At 40.5% G+C, this 25,222-nt stretch overlaps 2 protein-coding genes across 10 annotated transcripts in view; both read left to right on the plus strand.

The window, feature by feature from the left end:
- Positions 1–18,341, plus strand: part of acap3b (ArfGAP with coiled-coil, ankyrin repeat and PH domains 3b) — a 58,688-nt gene extending 40,347 nt beyond the window's left edge. For 2 of the 9 annotated variants that reach the window (XR_005233064.1, XR_005233066.1), the window contains 16 exons: positions 6,330–6,442; positions 6,680–6,731; positions 6,942–7,042; positions 7,981–8,092; positions 8,176–8,408; positions 8,919–8,988; positions 9,178–9,272; positions 10,200–10,420; positions 10,518–10,610; positions 10,818–10,919; positions 11,076–11,299; positions 11,536–11,645; positions 12,233–12,343; positions 12,783–12,883; positions 16,258–16,744; positions 17,602–17,668. Coding sequence is in view for 5 of the 9 variants with exons in the window: in XM_037975198.1 (XP_037831126.1) it covers positions 6,330–6,442; positions 6,680–6,731; positions 6,942–7,042; positions 7,981–8,092; positions 8,176–8,408; positions 8,919–8,988; positions 9,178–9,272; positions 10,200–10,420; positions 10,518–10,610; positions 10,818–10,919; positions 11,076–11,299; positions 11,536–11,645; positions 12,233–12,343; positions 12,783–12,883; positions 16,258–16,307; positions 17,602–17,664 (1,851 nt within the window). In the remaining 4 variants the exon portion in view is untranslated. Of the gene's footprint in view, positions 1–6,329; positions 6,443–6,679; positions 6,732–6,941; positions 7,043–7,980; positions 8,093–8,175; positions 8,409–8,918; positions 8,989–9,177; positions 9,273–10,199; positions 10,421–10,517; positions 10,611–10,817; positions 10,920–11,075; positions 11,300–11,535; positions 11,646–12,232; positions 12,344–12,782; positions 16,045–16,257; positions 16,745–17,601 lie in introns of those variants that run through there. The other 7 variants (XM_037975199.1, XM_037975201.1, XR_005233067.1 and 4 more) reach the window with 7 other exon arrangements.
- Positions 18,342–18,684: 343 nt separating this feature from the next.
- ube2j2 (ubiquitin-conjugating enzyme E2, J2 (UBC6 homolog, yeast)) lies at positions 18,685–25,126 on the plus strand. The gene is made up of 7 exons (XM_017422769.3): positions 18,685–18,836; positions 20,082–20,212; positions 22,022–22,062; positions 22,176–22,278; positions 22,396–22,534; positions 22,626–22,706; positions 22,845–25,126. The coding sequence occupies exons 2-7, from the start codon at positions 20,082–20,084 to the stop codon at positions 23,133–23,135; spliced, it is 786 nt and encodes a 261-aa protein (XP_017278258.1). The 5' UTR covers positions 18,685–18,836; the 3' UTR covers positions 23,136–25,126.
- Positions 25,127–25,222: the final 96 nt, after the last annotated feature.

The following is a 25,222-nucleotide window of genomic DNA, read 5'->3' on the forward strand; positions in this document are numbered from 1 at the left end:
ATGATACTGGGAAACTGAAATTAGACATACGCAAGAACACCTGAAGACAGATTACACAGAAACGAAACTCAAGAAGGACATGAACACAGAATCTGTGAAAGACATACAAAACTACTAAAACCATGAAGCAGACAGAACCACAAGAGCCATGAGCAGAACTCCAGGTACAAATGAAAACAGATCTACAAGAAACACCAAAATCACAACCAAGATTACTGAAAAGAAAACCCAAAATCCACAAGAAAATCCACAAAAAAAATTAAATCCTCAAACAGTAAATGCAAATCATACATTGTTATTTAATTTACTCGAAAAGGTAAGAAAGGTTTTACAAAATGAACAAAGAGATCAATTTTTAGTAAAGATTTGAACCCTGTGATTAAGACCATTTTATTCTTAGACATACAAGTCCCCGCTTCCAAAGTTTTACAGTCTTTTTGTTGTTGTTGGTTTTCAGACATGCAGTTAACAAAAGCCTGATCGGGGATTTAAACATACACTTATACAGAAAATATTTGTACTTAAACATTGAGAATGGTCCAAAATCGACAGAAAAATACACACATTTGAGTCTGGAGCAGAAACTGTGTAGGAACCCTGCAACATTGTGTAGAGTTTCTGAAATTTTATCCTTTGAGATCATATTGCTTCTTTATGAACAAAAGAAAAAGCATTCAATGTTTAAATCTTTTTATTCTCTTTGCAGCATGACAAATACTTTGATTATATTTGCTGTTAACCTTTTTCAGCTTCTCTTCCACTGCATGTGTGAATCCTGGAGGCTTTATCTGCATCAAACAGCGTGTGAAGTCATTTTTATTGATGAACAGAGCGATTGGTGATTGGTGAATAGAGATGAGTTATTGTTGGCTGTGTGTGACTAAAGAGAAGAGAGAAGCTGTAAACGGGACTGTGTCACAGACCTCAGCAAACAAAACTTCATGAAGTCCTGGTTGTGCATGTGTGGGCAAGTCAGAGAGTTTTTAACAATAGTTTACCCTCAGGTATGCCTCCAGTCTTTTTCTGTTCATTACAAAACTGCCGTGACCTGGTGGGTTTTTATCACCTGCTGCCATGAAACACTGGTGCTAATGAAACTGTCTGTGCTTGTGTGTGCATGTGTTCTTTTGATTGTCTGATAGTTTATTTCACGAGACAGATTCTAACGAAACTCTCAGGAAGTAATCACTGGATGTTCATTGACAACAGGAGTTCTGTAGTTTTATGTTGTCTTGAAATATTTAAAAGTAACCAATTTAAGCAAAATCAGCCCCTGTTGCAGTAATGAGATGATCTGAGCTGTGTAAGCGTCTCCAGCTCTGGTTTGGACGGTGCCAGGAAGGTCAGTGTGTGATGGGAGAGATGTGATGCCAGCCTGAATCCTCCCCCTCCTGCATCCTCTGCCAGCTCCGGCCAAAATCTAACAGATGGCATTTAGGAGGCACAGCAGGGAGGGCTGAACATGAGGGCGAGGGGTTGATAGAAAGAGGACCGATAAATAAAGACTTTTAGATCCAGATGCAGGCTGACGTGGCAGAAAATTAAAGGACGAGCCAAGTGGGCCTCTCTGTGGCTCGTGGCTTATGGCTCAGGGCTGCTGATCCTGTTTAGCAAACACTGTGAGTTTACTGCCAATAGGAATGTTTTTATGAGGCTTCGGTTCCCTTTGTTTTCAGCCATCATACCTTCTAATTATTTCTGTAGAAAACATTTTTTCCAATTGAAGGCTGTGCATTCCTCGAATGCATGTTTCACCATCTTCAGTGCCAGAGATTTAAACTCAAATCATCGTATGCTGGGAAGGAACTGAGTTTTGAGTTTTGGTCAAATCTTGTAAATAATGTTAGGCAGTTTCATGCTGTATTGTAAGACCTCATGAAGTCTGTTGGCACCCAAAGTAAGTGTTGAGGATGATTTCCAGCTACTAACACACCAATCTTTATAAAATCCACTGAGTTATAGCCATTTATGCACCACAGCTAAGGTCCTTTAGCTATGGCGGCCATCTTTAATGAGACTGACTCCAAAAGTTAATCAGTTGTAGATGTGCGTCCAGTGATTGCTTTCTGAGTTTTATTAAAATCCGTCCTCTGGTTCATTAGATATTTTGCTAACAGTGCAGACAAAGAAATACATCCACACACACAGACACATAGGCGACAGGCGATTAAAAATCCTGACGAGCCTTCAGGATGATGCTGATTTCAGACATTGTCTTCTTTATGCAAATGTGGCGCAGTCTGAAGCGCTGCCATGAATCAACAGAATTAAGTAATTATAGATGCCTAACATTCTTTCTTCATCGACCTGAGCTGAAGTCCTACAGAGAGTGAAACAAGGTAGATGCAGCGTGAAAGTTGTCAGGTTTGCAGTGGATTCTTGTTTAGACAACTCTCAGCGACTCAAAACACAGAAATAAGAAGTTACTGCTCTTTAGGAGCCCTTTGAAAAATAAATAATAATTCCATCTGTGCACTTTCAAAATCTGTCGATATTTTCTCCTTTTTTTTAAGTTGTTGTCTTTACCTCGCCCTTCTTTTGATTGTCTCAGCTGCCCGATCGGTCTTTGTCTGACACCATATATCAGGCGCCCATTCTTCTGAACTCTTTATCTTCTTTCAGTTCAGGCTTTTATGTCTGCAAGACTCCCAGGAGAACTCTTACTGCAGCTCTCTCCTCCTAAAATGTTGCAGCTTTTGCCGGTGGAACATTTTTAGGTCGGCGAAGTGTAAACACAAAGAAAGACAAAACGTCGCTAAAAGTCTTAAAGTTCATTCCAGGAAATAAACCGTGCTTTAGAATCCTGCAGTGCAGATTAATTATCCACTGAATAAACTTTATTGTAGTTCAGACAGATTTTGCACGAAAACGCTGTAGTTCTTGTAAATTGCCTCAGTCTAATGAGTCTGTATTGATGCATTACACGCATAAAAGCTCATCTTATTTCCTGACATTTCCTAGATGTCTCCTGTATCAAACAGGTGTTTATATAGCCCATATTATTTAAATGCACGCATAAAAACATAGCAAGTGTCTCTGAATTGCACCCAGCTTATAAAATGAAAGTTTAATGTCACTAATTTTTAAACCGTTCATGTAAGAGGATGACTTTTGCGTTGCCAAAAAGGCCTCGTAACATTTTTTTAACAGAAGACTTGGGTTTGTCTCTTTTGTACGGGCAGTTTACGAGTCTTTAATTAATGGCCATTATTGACAGATGTCTGTTAGTCAACCAAACATAGATCCTGACACACCTTTCAGTAACTCTATTTTGGAAAGATGAAAGGCTTCGTTCAGATCCTTTGAAGTGGACTTTTATGGAAAACCTATGAACAATTAATATCTTACCTGTTGTAGTTAGCGTTTTAAACTACCTCACTTTGGAGAAATAGAGTTTCATTCTGACCAGATTGAGCTGTTTGGGTAAATGCTCTTTTATGGACCTTTACACAGCCATTGTATTTGCAGTGCATGATTGTTCCGGCAGAAATGCCATGAAAATCCTGCTGGAAATGCTAGCTGCAGTTTCATTACTACTACTTTCAAATCAACAAATAATACACACAAAAAACTAGCTGTAGCACTTCCTGCATTTCCTGTTCTATATTCCAGCAAGAATACAGTAATATATCTGCAATGGGAAATTGATGGTGGTGTAAAAGTTGATATTACAGCGTTTGTGGTTTCCATTTATAAAGATGACAAAAATCCACTTTGGCCCCCTGCTCAGACTACCTGTTGTTTTGTCAGTCCAGTCAGAACTAAACTCTATTAATCCAAACTTAGGTTGTTTAAAGAGCTATCTACAACAGGTAAGATATTTATTGTTCATAACTTTTGATCTAAACTAGCTCAAACTTATCCCACAAAAAACCAACAGGTTCCACATATATGCCCCAGTCTCACTGGTTTATTAATCTCTCAAGTTAAACTGATTCCAAGAAGTAAAAGGAATTTTATTTTGGGGGGCCCCTGGTTATGCCTCTGCTCTGCATTCTTGCACGGCCCCGGCTGATTTAAGGTGGGAAGAGGGGGTCCCGGGTTGGTGTTTGGGGAGTAATAATATCGGCTTGATTTAGCAGGAACAGTTTTCTTAGCTGCAGACAGATGGAAAGCTGACTCCCCTTTAAAAGGAGCCCTTGCCTCAGGATTGTTGAGAGGGTTAGAGGAGAGCTTTAAATCTCACCGTGGGGTGGTCACACATGCAGACACCCCCACACCCCCTCCACCCTCCAGCAGTAAGATGAAATGTTTGATCTCCGGCAGCCGCGGCGGGGTCATCGGGGCACGAGGGTGACAGCTGTATGGTAATGAGCTCTCGAGCCGGATCCACGCGGCGAAGGCCAGTCTGCTGGCAGGTGGAGTGAAGGAACGGCACGAGCGCGCTGCTGTTGGCTGACAGTCTCTCATCTGGACTCGCGTGGCATGCTGACTCCTGGTTCCTCTGGGAGATATTGAAACATTAGCCTAAATATTTATATTTTGTTCGTTTTGGGTGATCAGACTCAAAATGCTGTTAGACATCAATGTGGTGAAGATGAAGATTTTTGACAGGCTGAACTATTTCCTGGTGAGGCATCTTTTTTTTTTTTGTAAAATATTGTTTTCTTGTCTTAAATCAGTTTTTATGAGTCCTTCTATGTCACTTTCATCCCTCAACACAGCAAGGTTTGTTATGTTGGTTCATATGCAGCATGGTAGAAATTTGGTCTAAAGATTAGAACTGTGCGTTTTGCCATGTACCATCAGTGTAGCGTGCAGAAGTTTTAAACCCCCCCTAATTTCTTTATAGTTTGCTTCCGATTGGCCAGACCTTCTTGTAGTCATTTTCATTGTTTTTCAGACTTTCTGAAGGTCTTTTTTTATTATTTGTTTTGGACTTTGGCTGCTTTTCACACATTTTCTGTCCAGTTCTTGTACTTGACCATGACAGCATATTGTGTAGTGTGTGTGATTAAAAAATGAGGGACATGGACAAGTGAAGGACATGTTGGACAGTATTTAAAACTTCGAAAAAAGGAGGGAAAAAATCCATCTGAGACCAAAGACATGAACCTTTCTTTAATTAATCATCTACTGTAAGACAGATTTTCAGCTAATGGCTCGTTGAACATCATCTTGTTCATTCTGAAATCATATTTTATGTATCAAAAAAATGGGAGGGACATGTATTTGTGACAGACTGCTGATAATAAAATATCTAAAAATCTAGTTTAAAAGTGGCTCTTTGATAAAGTTGTGTGTAATATGTCGACACAACACCGGTTCAGCTCTTGAACTTGGGAGCCTTTTTACTGAAAATGAGAGGAATAAACCCAAAGCCCAAAGAGAAACTTGGAAAGAGCTTCGGAAAGTCTAGAGAACTATGGCACAGGGCCTATTTTAAGACGCTGACATCAGCTTCTTGTGATATTTCTATGCAAATGTGTATCAACCTGTCTGAACAGCATTTTGGAAACATCTTCATCCCTTAATCCCTCAGCAGCCTGCCAAGAGACTGACTGATACCTCGTGTTCTAGTGTGCTTTTTGCTCCACATTGCTTTAGTGTTTTTATCTTCAGTTATCCTGAAATCGATGACACATTAATCATAAGGTCATCTTTTTCAAATCTTTATCAAATTATAAAATATAAGTGCTATAAGATGTGTGTTTGAGAGGGTCGGAGGTTGTGTAAAAGTGCTGATTGTTGGTTTGTGGGTTGTTTTTGCATTTGTGGCAATAAATCAAAAGGGCCCTAATGCTTTTAACAATGTGAAAAGGCAACAGAAGTACACAATGAGATCAGTGTGCAAATGTGCAGCTAAAGGATTGTGTATGTGTGAGACTGTGTGCTGGAGTCCAGCCTGCCATATGCTCAGTATTACCTTACTGCAAAACCAAAGACTCATCTAACAATAGTGAAACCCAACCACAGCCTCTGCAAGTGTGCCTGCCCGTGTTTTTCACTGTGCTGAGCGAATGACATCTGGCTTTTTTTTTTTCAGCAGCTTTCTTGTTGAGAATAAAGACCGATAAGAATACAGAAAAGTTTTAACCTGACAGGTGGCGAAGTGCTGACATGTCCTCTATATTTAACTTGATCCTATATTAAGACTATAGACTTTAGTGAGGGAACAGACACACAGCAGGGTCATATCCATATTTCAGTATGCTCAGGTGGACCTTACACACACACACACCTGACATAAATACCACGGCTCTGTTAAAGTTGTTCAGATCTGGTTGTTTTTGCAGAATCACCATCTCTGCAGCTTCTCTCTGTAAACTATGAGACATAGTGGAAGAAAAGCCAGATCCTGACCATGTTCTCATATGTTCTCACTGCAGGATTTTTCTTACGATGACCCCAAGCTGGAGTTCAATGTGGATGCTCCGAATGGCGTGGTCATGGAGGGCTATCTGTTCAAGAGAGCCAGCAATGCTTTCAAGACCTGGAACAGGTAAAGAACCCACTCGAGCGCAGAGCGTTTTCACAACAAAGCCTGTTTGAACGACAGAAATGTGCAGAGGTATTGTATTTACCAAACTGTGGCAGCTTTTCTCATTTTCCAAATGCAAATAGTCTTCATCCATACATTTTATCATAGCGAGTTCTCCTTCAACAGGATCAGTCCCAGCACATACACATTTAAGTGACCACATCCCAGTTCATTGTTTTTACATTTGGGTTTTTGTAGGCGGTGGTTTTCTATCCAAAACAGCCAGCTGGTCTACCAAAAGAAACTCAAGGTAAACCCTGATTTCGTACTTTCCGTTCCTTTTAAATTCCATAGTTTTTCTTTCCCTAGAATTCTGTTGTTTTATTGTTTTCTTCTTGTCATTCTTATTGACACACATTAGTAGAGAAAAGGATCTGTGCACTGACTTGTTCTATGAGGAATGTAACCTGCTCAGCATAATTTACAGTCAATCCCTGACTCTCCTCCCTGCCACTGACAGGACTCTTTGACGGTTGTGGTTGAGGATCTGAGGTTGTGCTCGGTCAAACCATGTGAGGACAATGAGAGGAGGTTCTGCTTTGAGGTGGTTTCACCTACTAAGTAAGTGTGTCAGGATGAGCGTGTTTGTTCTGCCAGAATAAAGGATTCCTTCGGAAAATGCATAAAAATACTTTTGTTTTTTTTTAGCTAATATTTAGTGTATTAGTTCAGGTTTTCATACCATTCTCTACCTGTGACTCAGCAAACGAGGGGATTTTCCCCTAAAGCAGAAGTCAGATGTTTGAACATAGTTTTAGGTAGCTAAAACACTAAAGGTTGTGGCTTTGCTTTGAGAGAGGCACCATCCATCTCTCTCTTTTTTTATAATGTAAACTTTATTTTAATACAAACCTTTTGCAACAAGCTACATGTTTGTTGCTTTAACAAACAGGCTGCTAGTACAGAGGTCTCCCAGTGTGGTTAAAAAGACAACTTATTTGGACTTGTGTGCTACTAGATGGCATTTTGGCTGACTAGCATGACTTCTGTCTCAACTAGTTGGACCAAACTGCTACTAGTTGGCAAAAAAGTTACTAGTAGGAGTGATTGTTAAACGAGTGTGACCAAATAGTGTAGTCATGAACTGGAGGGTGACATCAATTTTAAATTTAATCTCAATCCTTGTGATTAAATTAAGATTTCAACCTTGATCTTTAAAATATTAATAACTGTCAGATTTAAAATCGGTGTCCTGAATACTTGAGTACTTTGAATGTTGTTATAATAAATATTATAATAACTGTAATCTAATTACTGTTATACCAATATGTGATATTTAAGCAGCAATAGTAAGAGTGGTTGTATTTCTGTTTTATTAGAAGCAGCTAAACCATGTGAATACATTTTTTTATGTTTTTGCTGTATTTTTTTTGTTTAAATACTGTGAAACTGTGGTATTTTTGCTCGAGGTTATCATACTGTCAGAATCTCATACTTTTTGAATAAAATATTATTTGAACGGACTGACAGATAAGACGTGTTGCTTTTGGTTCCTGCAGGAGCTGCATGCTGCAAGCCGAGTCCGAGAAGCTGCGGCAGGCTTGGATCCAGGCGGTCCAGGCAAGCATCGCTTCTGCCTACAAAGACATCAGCGACAACTATTACATCGAGGTACGGCGCGCAGTCAGACACAGAAATATTTTGAAATAGTTTCTTGGATTCCGCTGAATCTGGACGCGTAACTTGTCCCACAGCGCTTGGACCGGACGGCTTCGCCCTCCACCAGCAGCATCGACTCTGCCAGCGAGCCCCGGGAGAGGGGGGAGAGGGCGGACAAGGCGTTTCGGGGAGGTGGGGAGAGTCTCCTCCAGCGGGTGCAGAACCTGCCAGGCAACGAGTTGTGCAGTGACTGCGGCCAAACGGCTCCCTGCTGGGCCTCGATCAACCTGGGAGTGCTGCTCTGCATCGAGTGCTCAGGGATCCACAGGTATCTGAGTCTACTGTGGAATTAAGTTTTATTATTGGTGCAACACAGTTCAGCTGACGACCTATCTATAACCTTTTAAAAGTCTCAACAAGTTTGTCTAGTTTGTTGCCGGTTTGCAAATAATTTGCATTTCCTGTAGTTTCTTAAAGACGCTCCATTAGTTCATCTTATCAGTAAAATCTTCTCTTGATAACACTGTTTTTACAACACTTCTACACATGAAAGATCTATTCGGGGGAAATTTTTCTGCAAATTTTTCTGCACAGGAAAACAAACTAAATTTAGTAGCCTCACCTTCACAGATGTTTAAATAGGAAGACAGTTCCGTTTTCAGCCAAGTTTTAAAACTCTCCAGAGTCGTTTGATTGTAGAGAAACACTCGAGGGACTGTAGGAAGTGAAAGCTTTTGATGTCTGCCACCCTGACCAATTTTAATAAAAGTAGGAGGAAAAAAGTGCTAAACTCTTGTGGATATTCAAACTTTTCCCACTCTTTGTGTTTCATTTTCAGGAGTCTAGGAGTCCATTTCTCTAAAGTGCGCTCGCTGACGTTAGACTCGTGGGAGCCAGAGTTACTCAAGGTGCGCCTACAGCTCATCCTGCTCGTGCCGTGCTTTTTTCCCCCCTCCCAGTGGTGTTACATTAATAATTCCTTTAGTACATTGCTACGCTGCCGCTTCAGTTTTAATTGCGTTGTGTTTTTAAATACAGTATGCTCCCCTCTTTTCTGTTCTCTCCCCCTCATCCTTGTCCCCGTTTCTCGTATTTAGCTGATGTGTGAGCTGGGAAATACTGTCATCAACAACATTTATGAGGGAGCCTGCGAGGAACTAGGAGTTAAAAAACCCGGACCCTCCAGTTCAAGGTAAATTTGAATCCAGCAGGAGGATTTTGCGATAGAAAAATATTAAGTCATTCATCCATTTTCCTGAGTCATATTTTCTTTCTTAGATATTTTGGTCCAAGGCTTATGTTAGAAGGTATCTCATGCTCAGTTTTACCACATCAGTTTGTGAATTAAAAAAAAAATGGATGATTGTAAATAAAGGGTTACTTCAGATCTTTTGAAGTGGAGTTTTGTGAAAGGTTATGAACAATTAATGTCTTACCTGCTGTAGATAGCTCTGTGAACGGGCTCGGTGTGGAAAAATAGAGTTTAATTCTGATGAGCTAATGACTAGTGTGAGCGGAGCCAAATCCAAAGGGGGTTGATGTAATCTTAAAACAACTCCAGTCTATAATATTTCATAAGGCTTCATGGGAACACTGTTTTATAAACCTTTGCACCTCCATTGTTTATACTTCTGATTGTTCCAGCAGAAATATTGTGATATTCCTTCTGAAAGTTCCCAAGGCTGCACCGGAGGTGCTACAGCTAGGATCTGTTGTCGTTATCTGAACTTGCAAATAACCAAAACTTTTTATGTAAATAATAGTGTATTGTTAATATTGCTAAAGTGCTAAAGTGTTTGCATGAACCGCTTTAAAATCTTTGAAACTGGAGTTGTTTTAAGACTGCAGAAATCCACTCTGGTCTTGGCTGAGATCAGATCAGCATTTTGCTAGTCAGGGTAATTAAACTGTATTTCTCCAAACTAGGTTATTAAATTACTTATCTACAACAGATTAGCTCATCATTGTTCATAGCGCTTCCACAGAATACCCCTATTCTGTCATTTTAACATTCACAACTATTCTTATTGAAGAAATTCAGCTAGAATAAATCTTGGAACCTATAACTTTGTACCTCAGAACTGCTATGACAGAGATGCTTGTAACTGCCTCCCTCCAGGCAGGAGAAGGAGGCCTGGATCAAGTCCAAATATGTTGAGAAACGTTTCGTGAAGAAGATGAGTGGGGGAGAAGGGCTGGTGGAGGGTGAGAGGAAATCCCGCCCGTGGACAGTGAAGAAATGCCAGAGACACAGCAGTTCTGCCCGGGCCCCCAACAAGGCCCGCAGGAAATACCACCGCTACGAACCTGGCAGCGCCTCACCTGCAAACCTCTCAGCAGGTCGGTTTGGAGAATTACCCGTGGTGTAGCAGAGAATGTATTCCCACGCTCTGAAACATAACTTTTTTTGTGTGTGTGTGTGTGTGTGTGTCTGCAGCAGCTGCAGCAAAGTTTCGCCGGGACTCCCTGTTCTGTCCAGATGAGCTGGACTCGCTCTTCTCTTACTTCGACACTGGCTCCGGGCCTCGCAGTAAGTTCACAACGCAAACACTTCGAAGTCACAAAACTATCATAGACGTGAGAGAAGTGACTGGTAAGAGCTTTCTGCTGTAACTAAGTTCCCCAGTTTCTGACATGTTTCTGGTTTAGCTGTGCACCAGTGATAGGTGCTTGTGCTGTGACGGGCGCAGTTTGTGCCGGTGTAATGATTAACGTGTCCGCGGCTTGGCAATGCTTGGCCCCGCAGGTCTCAGCAGCGACAGCGGCTTGGGGGGAAGTACTGACGGCAGCACAGACATCCTGGTTTTTGGCTCTGTGGTGGACAGTGTAACAGAGGAAGGTGAGTGGGGAAAAAATGTCTTGTTACAATAAGAGGTTATTTCTTAATGAACACTGATTTTTATCACTCAGATTAAATCTTGCCACATTTGGCAAGTTTAAGATATTTAGTTTTATTCTGTGTAAACCATTGTGCCGTTGATTTGCTCGTCCACAGAGGAGGAGTCGGAGGAGTCTTCCAGTGGTGAGGTGGAAATCGAACAGGAAGTGTCTTCAGACCCGGAGGATCCGAGGGAGTTGCACCCCGGGGCGCTGCTCTACAGATCTTCCCGCCTCCACAACTTGCCGCTCATGGCGGAGGCGTTGGCCCACGGCGCTGATGTACACTCTGCCAACGAGGAAGAGGAGGGGAAAACGCCCCTCATTCAAGCTGTGATCGGGGTGAGAGACTGCTTTTCATGTCCGAACATTCACATTTGGACAAAGTTAGGCAAAACATTTAATTTTTCTGTTGCAGATCAGCCTGATATGTTACATGCTTCCCCTCTACTTTCAAACTTTAGCCACAACTTTAGCCTCATTTGAATCTGACTTTAGACAGGTTAAACAGCAAGTAATGCAGCTCCGCATGGACAGATACCTAAACAAAATGTTTTGTGCGTTTGTCTCCTGCACAGGGCTCCTTAATAGCTTGTGAGTTCTTGCTGCAGAACGGGGCCGATGTGAACCAGAGGGACATGAGAGGCCGGGGCCCTCTGCACCATGCCACCTATCTGGGACACACTGGGTAAGAAATGCCAACAGCTGAGAGCATCAGGTTACAGTATCTTCATCTAATCTGTACATTTACAACTCGCGGGTGTTATGGGAAATAATCGGGCTCTGACAAAGATTACCTTTTTGTGTTATTTGTTTCTGTGGTAGATAGATTATGACACAGTTTTTCTCTGTGAATCACACTTTAAAAACTCCCTGGGCAAAATAATCTCTTTACCGTTTGAGTTATGTAATCTGGTGTTTTTTTTCTGCTGTCAGTTCAGTTAAGTAATGCTGAAAAAAACGGGTATGACGTTTGTAACAAGTGAGATCCTTAAAACCGGAATTACATTCACATGATCCAGCCGTTGCCTATGTTAGTCACAGTTTTTCTTTGGCCTGCAGCATTGAGCTTAACTGTAATAAAGCGTGTGGAAGCAGATAAACGGGTCATGTCATCATTATAACTCTGAAGCACGACAGTAATTATGGATAATAAATTATTGCACAAAAGAGCCATTCAGTGGATCAGTCATCTTGTTAGTTATATGTTTATATTTGTCTTTTTTCTGTTTTACCTGATGTTCTTTTATTCTGTTTTTGTCTTGATTTGTACAGTCAGGTGTGTTTGTTCCTAAAGAGAGGAGCTTCACAGACAGAGGTGGATGAGCAGGGTCACGATCCTCTCAGTATTGCTGTTCAGGCTGCAAACGCAGACATCGTTACTCTGTAAGTCATCATGTTACGACATTAACGTGTACAGTATTGTCACAAATCACAAGCAACTGATGAGGAAAGAGAGTTGTTCTTATTTTTTTATATAAGAAAGGAGCAAGACTTTTTTAATCTTCAAGGAAATCAAAAAATGTCAATTGTTTGTGCCTTCGTTTTAATATGGGAGAGAAAAACATTTTTAGATCTTGTGACTACACAGTTGGTCACTTTGAATTCACTGTAATTGAAGAAAACATATATTTGATAGTTTTAGTAGGAATTAGTTTATCTTTTTGTCAATATAATCAACATTGTTCAATTGAGTTGTTTTTCTGTCACAATTAAAGGAGGCATTCTGTAAATTTCCTTCTTCCTCCCTGTCCTTTTTCTTCTTCTGTGGTTTACCTTTTGACCCATTTCTTCCTCCCCTGCTCTTCTCCCTTCTCTCCTCTAGGTTGCGTCTGGCACGGATGAACGAGGAGATGCGTGAGGCGGAGGGTCCGTTGGGTCAACCAGGTCAATACCCCAGCAGCAGCCCCACTGAGCAGCAGTACAGGAAGTGCATCCAAGAATTTATCTGCCTCAACATAGACGAAAGCTAGTGGTCGCTTCTTCGCCTGGGAGAATAGCTTGCCCTCTGTTTATAAATCTGTTCCTCCTGACTGGGAAACCGATTGTGTTGAAGTTGCCCTTAGACACTGATCTCGAGTCTGTTGCTTCTGTAGATCTAGGCTGACAGGCAACTTCGTGCAAACGGGGCGTCTTAAAGGGGGGGTTGGTTTACTGTGGGGTGAGGTGTGTCGAAGGGAGACCCCTGATGGAGCTTTCTAACTCCACTGACAATACAGTCACCACCTCCATTTTCTTGCATCACCACCACGTCTTCTGCTTATTTTACTTGGCACATGACACACGCACAGTAAAACTACACCTGCTTTTTGGTGTTTCGCTAACAGGGTTCTCGTCTAACTTAAAGCAGTAGTTCAGATCTTTTGAAGTGGGATTCTATGGAAAGGTCATAGAATCTTACCTGTTGTAGGTAGCTCTTTTGAACAGTTTGGAGGAATGGTTGGACACTGATTGAACTGATGATTTAACCATTGTGGATTGCTGCTTTCCTAATTCCACTCCAATCACAAAAGTTTTACAGAGACTCATATCAATGCAACTTTAGAAAAATTTACACTGCCGTAAGTTTTGCATTATATGGTTATTTAAATAGAATTCTATGGCTATATGCGAACACAAATGGTGACAGCATCAGCTAAGTGAGGCACTTCCAGGCCAGCCTGGGGCACTTTGAACAGGAATATAATAATAATTCTGCCAGAATAACCCTGTACCAGAAAATTGATGGCGTTTTAAGGTTTTATAAAATAGAATTAAACCCTGTTCCTCCAGATGAAGGTTGCCCAAAGAGCTATCTACAACAGGTCCCCACTTCAGAAGATCTGAGCTATCCCTTGAACATAATGTGGTGTAACCTCCAGCATGAGCGCTTGGGTTTATTTTTGACTAACGGCTTTTAACCTCTGAAGAATCATGTAACCCTCGTACACTTTATATCTATCCAGACCATCTGTGTGACATCCAGCTTACCCATCTCTTCTTGACCAGAGATGTAAATATTCTTATTTAGAAGACTAGAAACTGTGTACTGTGGCATGAGGTGAACAAATGGTATCTGTTCCATTACTAAAAGAAAAAAAAGGACTAACAGACAAGCTGCAACGGAGGTGGCAGGGTAGTTTACTGTGACAGAAGTAAAAAACAAACAAAAAAAAGAAACTGAAGGGCTTGTGGGAAGAGTCCCTTGCCTGATGTGTAAGATACGCTGTGATGTCATGAGTGGGTGAACGGCAGAGAAAATGAGCGTCAAAGAATACTGAGAGAAAGACGTAAATAATGGGGTTTGTTACATTATGTAAAGAGAAAAAAAAAATCTGTGCACTTTTTCCATTTACAGTATTCTGATTTTGTTTATTTGACTTTGTTCTTGTCTAGATTATGTCTGTTTGTGTGTCATTTTATTTATCAATCCAGAGGACCAGTGCAATGCATTATTTGATGCAGTTCTTTTCTGCATACATGTTGTTGATTGTCATTTCAATCCCAAAGCATTACTTTAGGAGTACGAAGGACTCGGGTGGCGTAATGTTTTGCAGTCAAAAAAGACATGGAATAGCCTTAGATTGCAGCTAGTGCAAATATTGGTACTTCGAACGTTCTTCTCATTGCTAAATTTCTCAAGCTTTTGATGTATTTAACTGAGTAAAACATGAAGTTGCAGTCAATGACTGGCTGCTTAAATTGCAAAGAACATGTGCCGACAAGCCAGAGCAGGAAGCTGCAGTTAGGGAGTAAACAAAAAAACATCACTTAACATCTTCATTTTACTTTCTTCTGTTCACTGCCATGGAAATATATAAACACACCTCTAGTTTCCTGTAAATGCTCATCAATATTACTCTGTCTATAAGAAAACGGAGCGCTTTGTGCATCTGGCTCATCATTATTCTCTGTATGCTTTGCCAGAATTTGCTCTCTGTAGATTCAACCTTGTTCGAAGCATGATGAAATATTTTTTGGGGGGATATTTTGATCACTCTGTGCAGTGCAGTCCTGTGGAATAAGCATGTAGCACCAACGACCCGCTCTCTGGTGTCCTTTCTGCACCTCTGTGCCATTCTTCCATCCACAGACCAAATCTGCGGTGATCTCGTTGTCTCTGTCATATCTACTTCCTTTTTGGATAAGATGTTACGGTTTTATTTTCCTCTGCCAAAGACATTGTTTTTAAAAGGGAAGGTGTAGATTCAGTTCAGTCTTACCTTTCTCTGTGATTCAACAGAGAGGTAGAAACACTCTGAGCACTCGCATATTCAAACAAAAATGCAGAGATTTGATTTTTTTTTTTAAAAAACCAATAGATCCAATTGTTCAGTGTGCTGCAAGTAGAACCAGTTTAGAGGGGTGATGTGAACCTACTGTGACCAAACTGTGACAGGCTGACGCCCTCAAGGAAGTATTAAATGTTGTGTCCATTGTGTTTATTGACTTAAGAGTGGTTAAAGGTTAAAGGTGTCATTCTAAGGAAACATGCTGTAAATAGTACACATGTGTATTTTAACTCTATGCCAACTGCCTGCCTCTCGGCATTCTGTCACACTATCCGGTTGTGTGATACGTCTTCATGTTTGTCTTCTGTTGTTTTTCAGGAACAACCTGTTAGACAGAACTGCAACACAATTCGTTCATACTCTGAGGCATTCTTCTGGTTATTTACATTTGAATATCTTAGGAATACTTTTTTTTCTTGTCTTAGTAAGCACTAAGGGAAAAAAAAAATCAATGCAATGAATAAAACTGAAACTCCTGATAAACTAACCCTGCTTCCTCCTCCTTCTTGCTCTCATTGCTGTTCCTCATTTCTTGACCGAAATATTCTCCCAACATGGGTTTTATGAGGTAGATAAAGTCATTTAAAACAGTAGTTTAGGATCAATTTATGATCATGTGTAAACATAAACAAATGTTGGGAGAATGCCATTTTTTTATATATCTGGTCCGATGGTGGTTGGCAAACTCTTTGTAGCACTTGTCTTATTCAAAGCAATCAAGCAATTACTTTCTAGATATTTAGTAAAACTGAGGCGTAGACTTCAAACGCTTCGAGACTACCAACTCACTATTTAAAGATTACTTTCAGGTCTTATGGGGTATCCAGTTGCCAGTTTTGACTCCTAGCCTGGAGCAGCAACAAGATGCCTTGAATAAGTCAGTGTGTTGAACATTTAAGTAACGCCATCTCTGAAAAATGTCATGCACCAACGATGTCTAATTTCTCACCTTACGCCGAGGACATACAGCCTGTGTCCGTGGGGGTAAATAAACACTTGTCTGATATATCATTGCTTCTGTCACCACAGGGGGTGCCCCAGGCAGAAGGTCAATTAAACTCAAGGATATTCGGGATAAAGTGAGTGAAACATCCTGGGCCGTCTTAGGACGAGGGATGAATCTTTCTGCTCTGGTGCTTGGATGGGGGGAGGTGATTGTGGAGGTGTCTTGGTCTGCTGTCTTTTTTGGTTGAATATTGTTTCTGGGAGCCTAAGTGGATATGGAGCCTCTGTAGTCTTGTGTTTCTGTTGTTTGGATCATAAAGGTATCTTAAAATCTGTGCTAGAATATTGTCCTCAAAATCAGTCTACTAGGAAAGCTTTAAAGCTGGGATTTTGAAAGGTGTCTGCAAAACTCAATCTGAATTCCATAAGGTAACAATGACACATTTTTGCCATTATTTTAACCTTTGTTATATATTTTAACCTTTAACAGCTTCAAAATTACAAAAAAGGGAGTCCAAAGCATAGGTTTGGGCACCCTACGTGGTGATTTTCTCAATGGCGTGTCCTTCTGGTAAGTATCAAAGTTTGTGGATGGGTTTTTGTGCTCTTGGAGCCATCTATTTCACTCTTTCTGCTAAATGTTCTTTGAAACTCTTGGGTCAAATTGCTTACATACACACAAGTCATACTGCAGTCAGACAGTGACTTAGATTTGCCTTGAAACAATGCCACAATTAAAGTTTTCCGACCTTAACTGGAGCAGCTATTTGTTATTTATACCATGACCTAAATTTTCTGAGTTACAATCAGCTGCTTTGTTGATTGGTTGATGATTCTTTTTTTTTTTTTTAATTGAATCTCATCTGGCCTTTTCTTACAAGCTGATCAGGCTGTGGCCTTTACATGTAAAATGAAGTCTGAAAAATCAAGTTTTGCTTTTAAACAAATCAGGAATATGACACCAGTTTGGTTTAATGTTTTGGCTTTTATGACTATTGGGATCGTTAGTTTGACTTTAAACAAAATTCTCCAAATATGCAGTTAGTTCTAAGGAAACAAAAAGGATGACACATATTTCATCCGAAAAAGGTATCAAACAAATGATATAAGAAGCAAATTAAACAAGATTGTCATCATTACTTTTTTAGACATTTCCTTATTTAATATAAAGTGTTTCCCATTTAAAAAGTAGAAAAGGTTTACTTGTGTGTATCATATGGATGAGCTTCGCTCTGGGCTGTGCTTTGTGTGCTTTTCTTTTTAGGGGTTCATGAAAATCTTTTCTGGCTTTTCCTTCTGAATTTTGGAAAGCGGGTCATTGGAGATTCCCATACTTTCTTGGCTTTTGACCTTTTATTCAGCTGGCATTTTGGTCAGCCTCCATTGTACCCTTCAAGGGGATCAACTCTTTCGATGTTCCTGTTACAGGTGACGTCTCCTGTGTCTTTCGCGACTTCTCTGTCCTCGCATCTCTGCAGCCCGAGAAGTTGAGAAGGAGGAGTATACAGTTCAGCCGCTGCACAAAGCCATAGTGTCAACAACCAGCTCCCACTTCATCGCAGGATCTTCAGTCACTTTGCAACCAATTGAGATTAAAAACTACAAAAGTGTTGCAAACATGTGCAAAAGGGCCAAAACTCAACAGGCACTGGTTAACTCTGTTTTCTAACACATTTGAAATTGTTCTCAAAAAGATGAAAATAGGATATTGATATTAATTCTGTCAAAATTTTTGTTGCAGTTCAAAAACAATTTATTGCATGGGTGTTTTTTTGTTTGTTTTGTTTGTCCTAACAACCAAGAAGAAAGAGCACTGGGTTATTAGTTTTTCTTTTTTTTGGTAAATGTCAGAAGGGAATAAACATTTTAAAATAATCTGAAAAACAGAAGTAACAGATCAGCAGTTTTGTTTTCTTAAAGTCCTGTCAAATTTTGGTCCTCAGATCTCCCATAACTCCTGTCACAATTACTTTGATGAAACCATTTTTTTATATTTTACTTTGAAGCTACAGAAAACATGTTAATGTTTTTTTGTTGGCTTAATCATACTCTCTGTGATGAGTACTCTAAACTTGATGTTTAAAATAACTGAAGTACCCTTTTGATGACGTGTATTAATAGTTGTATTCTGTCACCCCAAATCTCTAATAAAATGATTTTAAATTGTATTCTCCATCTGATGATTTTTTTTATTTTATTTTAATCTTTTTGCATCTGATGGTAAATGAATAAAAACAGATAGCCAATAAGCTAAGTCTTGTGGAATGTTTTTTTTTTTTTTCCAGTCTGTTTAATTTTGAATTTTTATAAACAAATATATCAACAAGAATCGGCCTCTCGGACCACGAACAGCTGACTCATGGTAAGCTTCCGAAACTATCGGGATATAAACAAACAAATAAATAATTTGATTCTGAAAGGGTTTAGTGTCGGAACCAAACTCCGTACAAGCTGGTGGCGGTAACGAACCGGACAAAACATCCACAAGAAGAAGATTAGCGTCAGCAAGTAACTTTACAAGTATTGCATCCACGAAGAAGAAAAACCGGAAGTGGAACTACGTTGGTGTCATCGTCTTATCGGTTTTGGGTTTGACAACATAAACAACAGCCTCGTTTCGTGTCCAGCCACGAACGCATATTTCCACGGGGGTCTCTGGAGAGGTACGTCCACATTTCACCCCCTCTCTCAGAAACCTGGAAGCGGGAGGCGGCTCTGTCGGTGTCGTACCTGTTCCCGGTAGCCGAGGCTAAAGCTAACAGGCTAAACACATTAGCATCGGCCTGCTAACAATACTGACTGTATGTCAATGGCCGGACCTGGCTAGCTTCGTAGCTTCGGTGCGATATGAAGTTAGCCCGGTTTAGGGGGCACAGGTAGTTATTTATTAAGCCGTGAACACTTCGTGGTGACAGGTTGTAATTTGAAATTGGACTAATGTTTGTCTGCGGTTCGTCGCTGAGCTGCTGGTCGATATTCCCGAGTTCGTCAGTCTATCGATCTTTCCAGAAAGTCACAGATTTACCTTTTAGCTTAGCTTGGCACACAGCGGATTAGCCCAAGTTAAACAAGCCGCGGTAAGTAACCTCGTGTTTGTTAGGAAGTGATACCGAAACAGTTCACGTAGTGATCATTGTTGTCAGCTGTCGGCCACATGACAGTAGGTCAGTAGGTGGAGGGCCAAGTTTTCACAGGCTAACAAATCAAAGCCATGCCATCTGTGTGCTGTGGATAGAAAACAGTGTCAAACTACATGAGGATTCCTTTATTCTGTTGCTCCACTTCAGAGTTCTTTACATAAGATAATATAGAGTATTTGCTTTAGACACACAGTTAAATCAATGAAAAGAAAGAAGAAAATATGTGTTGATGTCAAAAAGCAAAACAAAAACAAATGTTTTGTGAAGGCAGATTGATACATGAATGATTTAGGGGCAGTATGCGTTTGCTGTTTTTACTTTTATAATGTAATAATGAGTTTTATGACATGACATGTTGTGCTTAAGAAAGATTGTCCCCCCTTGGAGTTAAGTTTGGTCTATATATTTGTATAGCACATTTCAGCAACAAGGAAGTTCAAAGTGCTTTACATCATAAAAACAAAATGAAAAAGTCATGAAAACAACATACAAAAACAACAACATACAGTCACCGAAGGAGATGCCAGAACACATCCATTTATTATGATTCAAAACCAACTCTAAACAGGTGGACTTTTAGGCTGTTTTGAAGGAACTCAGTGTTTCAGCTGTTTTGCAGTTTAGCATCAGCTGAATCTAAAAGAAAGTATTTGCAGGGTTTAAATGTTTCCAGGAAAGAAATGGAGGTTTGTGTTTACAGTGGTGCCGGAGTCACAGGAACCAAGTTACATTTCTGTTCTTCTTGCTTGTTTGTGTCGTTGATCTCAGATGAACAACACCGGGAATAAGAGAGCTCCGACTACAGCCACTCAGCGACTTAAGCAGGATTACCTCAGGATAAAGAAAGACCCAGTGCCTTACATCTGTGCAGAGCCTCTCCCCTCCAACATCCTAGAATGGTGAGCTTTCCGTCCTCACGTCCTCAGAGGCCTTTTAGACCATAAAGCACCACCAAGGGCAGCGTCTGCCTCTGTTTAACATCCATATGTTTTGAATATTCAAAGCAATTATGTGACAACTAAAACTAAATTGTTATTGTAGATTATTGAACACTCGCTGTTGTCTACATTTATTGGTCATAAAAAGCTATAGAATAAGAAATCCAGTTGTTTTTGTTTTTATAACCTGTTTTGGATTTCCCATGTCGTGGATGACAGATAATCTACACCAGCATATTTGTCATAATTTATAAGACATTATAATCTCTTACTCTTGTACTAATCTACTTTGTGTATCTTTTAGGTACACAGTATTTTAACATGCTTTGGTCTTTGTTTAGCTTCTGGATGAAAGCAGGGAGGTGGTGTTTCGACATGAGCATCCGTTTAATTGTCTTTTACTGTCTTATAAAAGTTTGTTCAACAAGCACGTGGCAAAAGGACGCCTCAGAGGCAGGACGGTGGTGAATCTCAGCCGTCTCTGCTGAAAGTGAAAGTACTGAGCTTTAGTTGAGTTTCACCAGTTCATCCGGCTCCTGAAGAATGCCTAATAAATCCATGATGTCATGTCTAACCTATGGTCTAGATATGATTAAATGAGGCTTACGGTGTTTGTTTTTATCAAACAGCCCAACAGAATTTCTTTCTACACATTCAGTAGGTCTAAACAGGCAGATGGTCTTTTGACTGTTTGACTGAAGTAATCAGCAACAAAATGAAAACCGTCTGTAACTTGAGACTTCTCTGGAAAAATACATAGTGCTGCTGACCTGTCTACATTTTTTTTTTTCCATTGTCTTCCTTTCATGACAATGAGCGATAGTCATACATTAAAATTCCACTTGTTCCTGAAATGCAAGTGATGTGTGACCAGCTATTGTGAGGGATCTTTCTCTAGAAAAAGATCAAATCTTTGTTGTGTCACATTTGATCCCTTATCGTGACGTTCAGGACCTACCTGGTAGTCCGTGCGTTACTGTCATCCTTTACACCGTCCTGCGTCCCAGCAGGTCATTTCTGTATTTTCAATCCTGACACATTTCAATTTATGGATCCTCCTTGAACTATTCCTCTCTCCTATTGAGATACTTTATCCACATGTACTGTTTAGTATTTTGAAGTTTTTGTATTCCTATCATGGCCTCCCTGTGTTTTATTGATTCATCTTCTGGTCAACGATATTATTTCTTCAGCTAAAACAAATACATTTGCTAATATTGGGAAAAATCTTTCAGTCACACTCAAATCAACATCTTCTGTTTGCGTGGAAGCAATTTCTGCTTAATAATATAAACGCAAAGAAACACTCAGTCGAGGATGAACTGTTCAGGAGGAAGTGCAACAGGAGCGCTGTCTTTGGCCACCAAGCTGCACATTTTTAACATGTTTTCTGTCATTAAACTAAACTTTAACATCCCTCCACAAATAACTTACAGGTGCACCAAGTGCAAATTTTATTTAGAACATTTTACTTAACAATTTATTGACAATTTTAAAATGAAGCTAAAGTGATTAGTTTTAAGGTAGCTGTCCTTTAAGTTTGCACATCCTGAACATATGACATGCTTAATATTTGACTTAAACCCAGACTTTGTTTTATTTATATAGAAGACCAAAGAAATATTAAAATTTTAAGGGAAACATGATTTTTGGAAGTTTGTCCAGTGTGATTCCAGGCGATTAGTAGCATTTAAATCCAAATGTAAAGCTCTAAAAAAAAGTTTATAGGAGTTATTATTAATTAAAATGTTGTTTTTTTGTCTTCTGTAGGCACTACGTAGTCAGAGGTCCTGAGAAAACTCCATATGAAGGTAAAAACATGCCTTCAGTTGTTGGAAGGAATTCCAAAGTTTGCCTGACCTGTATGTTTTATTACTATTACTGCTTTTTACATGTCTTCCTTTATCACTCTGTCTGTTTTCAGGGGGCTATTATCACGGAAAGCTCATATTTCCTCGGGAATTTCCTTTTAAACCACCAAGTATTTATATGATAACACCGAACGGAAGATTCAAGTGCAACACAAGGTGAAAAAGGGAGAGAGAGCTCTTCCTCCTCTGACTGATCAAGGGGGCAAGCTTTGGGAAACTGTCTGAATTGTTTAATAGGATCTTCTCAGTGCTCTCATTTCTGTTTGTCCACAGGTTATGTTTGTCCATCACAGACTTCCATCCGGACACGTGGAACCCTGCTTGGTCGGTCTCAACAATCCTCACAGGTTTGCTCAGCTTTATGGTGGAGAAAGGACCAACACTCGGAAGCATCGAGACGTCTGACTACACGGTGAGTGGGAGAACGTTGAAAACATGAGGAACAGCAGAGCGACAGGAAGAGCTTGTGATATTTGATGGCGTTTATTTTTCTTTGTTTCCAGAAAAGACAGCTTTCGGCCCAAAGCCTGGCCTTTAACCTCAAAGACAAAGTGTTCTGCGAGCTGTTTCCCGATGTAGTGGAAGTAAGTATGAGCTCATCCCTAACTTTCAGGGTTTTTTCTGTCTTTGACGGTATATTCTAAAGAGATCAGAACAGCCGGAACGCCTTTCTGCCCGTTGGATTAAATTGTCTCTCTTGTCCCTTTTTTTTCCCCCACCAGGAGATTAAGCAGAAACAAAAAGCCCAGGAGGAGTTGAGCGCCCGCTCGCAGCCCCTCCCTTTACCCGATGTGGTTCCTGATGGAGACCCTCAACAAGCCCATTACGGCCTCCCAGCCCTCAACGGAGGACCGGCCCCTGCGGGAGGCGCTAACCCCGCCCCTGGCCTGCAGCAGGCCAATCGGAACCACGGACTTTTAGGCGGCGCTTTAGCCAATCTGTTTGTGATTGTAGGCTTTGCGGCGTTTGCCTACACGGTCAAGTACGTTCTGAGGAGCATAGCCCAGGAGTGAGAGGAGCAACTCCCTCCTCCTCCTCTTCGTGAGCCATCTAAATGACTCCCATCTTTACAAACACAATAGGAGGAGGAGGAGGAGAGGAGGGCAAAACCTCTCCCCCGACCACCAAAACAACGACCACCATAGACTTCAGAAGAAAGAAACTGCGAGCTCACCCACCCCGGCCAGACTGAGAGCAGGACATGGATGGGCGCAGGAGCAGGAGTTTGGGCGGGGGGCTTGGAGGGCTTTATTAAAACGGTTGTGATCCACTTTGTGCTGCAGTGGTTTATACAAGTCCTGGGAGCAAGCTTGGCTCATGGGTTGAAAATGAATGAATGTCGACAAATTCCTTCTGAGCAGTTCCCACCATCCTGAAAGCACCCTGAGCTTTTTTTTTTTTTTTTTTTGGTTGAAGGAACAACTGGATTTTAAATGGTCAACAGGATTTGACATCTGTATTAAATCAATACCTGAATCTGATTTAAAAACGTTTTGTGATTTGCCTCGAAGTCCGATCATAAAAGCCTCTCATTACCTGTTTGTGGTTCAGCAGACAACTCACTCAGATCCTACAGCTGGCAGGTTCTGTGTGCGCTTCTCTTCATGATTCTTTGTCTGAACCTTTTTTTTCCATTGCATTCAGAGGAAGCTACTTTCTCTTTTCTTACAGTACCGTGGAAGATCCCAGAGGATTGTGGTCTGCCTCTTTGTTCAAACAAATATTCAGCCTATTTAGCAGATCTTAAACTCCTTAATGATTTACGTAAACTTTGTGTATGTCCAATCGCCTGAACGTGTTAAGTTTCGCTCACCTGTCTGCAGCCCACAGAGATACGATTCTGGGGGCGAGGGATGGGGGGAGGGGGTATCGACTTGGCAGGAGAACTCATCCGTCCTAGAAAAGCTTGTGCAAGTCTCAAACCGGAAGAACCTCTTCATCCGCTTGGTATTTTTTCCACTGCACTTATTATCGCTGTCAAACCTGTATTTATTTTTTTATGCTTTACAAGCCTTTAAACACACACACACACACACACTGAGCTCTTAGCTGAAGTCGAAGCCTCTGAGAGCAGACGAGAAGACGGTGGTCAGACTTTAAACCGATGCAGGATGAAAACGCGGTGTCAGTGGGACCTTTTAGGGTTCTGATGCGAACCTTTTGCAGCAAACGCTTTGTCCTGGTGATAAAGTGGAAAGTTATTCTTCCAGTCAAGTTTTGAAAGGTTTTATTAGTAAAGATGTTTTTGTTCAGGAGTCCTTGATGGGAGGGACTGATAACAGTTTCAGTCTAAAAATAAATCTCCTCGTCAACCCATGAGCCAAGCAGAGTTCACAGAGAGAAACAGAGACCAGAACCTTATTTTTGTTCTTTTTTTTTTAATTATTGTTTTAGTTGATTATCATAGCACCAGTCAGTTTAGGTCCAAATAAATGACACACATAAAGAGAACCATTTTTATTTCTGAACATCAACATTTTTGTTATATATATATATATATATATATATATATATATATATGGGCAAAACTAAGACAAAAGTCCTGGCTCTCATCATTTTTTGGATCATTTCCTATCATGCATTGGATTTAGTAAAAGATGGTTCTACTTTTGTATCTAATGTTTTGGCAGAAAGCAGATATTTCTTTGGTCTGTTTCTTTATTTTTTTTGGGGTGGGGGGGGTCACACATCTCAGAAACAAAAAGGCAAACTGATGATAATTGGGAGCGCGTTTGTGTCGCCAAATGCTCCGGTCTCCCTGCTTTCAGTTAATGATTTTCTTTTGTGTGTGTGTGTGTGACATCGTCTGATTTCATAGCAAATGCAAATAAAAACCCCGCTTTGCCGGGAATTGTTTAGTTCAACCTTTTTGGAATGTGTTTCTGTCGCAAGGTACGACCGTGAATTATCATCGGCTGCCACAATTGGAAAATTGGGGTGTTTGGTCTTTTTTTTTTCCTGTACAGAAAAACAATACCTGAATAAAGGTGAGTCAGAAGTTAAACCAAGTGCATTTCTTCAGAAGACTTGTTCCCCTGAAGGCAGCTCTTCTTTGGAAGTCTTTAATCGTGGGACCGCCTCTGCAGGAGCTGCTATAAAA

The sequence above is a fragment of the Kryptolebias marmoratus genome, linkage group LG4 (genome assembly GCF_001649575.2).
Source record: "Kryptolebias marmoratus isolate JLee-2015 linkage group LG4, ASM164957v2, whole genome shotgun sequence".
Lineage (NCBI taxonomy): Eukaryota > Metazoa > Chordata > Actinopteri > Cyprinodontiformes > Rivulidae > Kryptolebias > Kryptolebias marmoratus.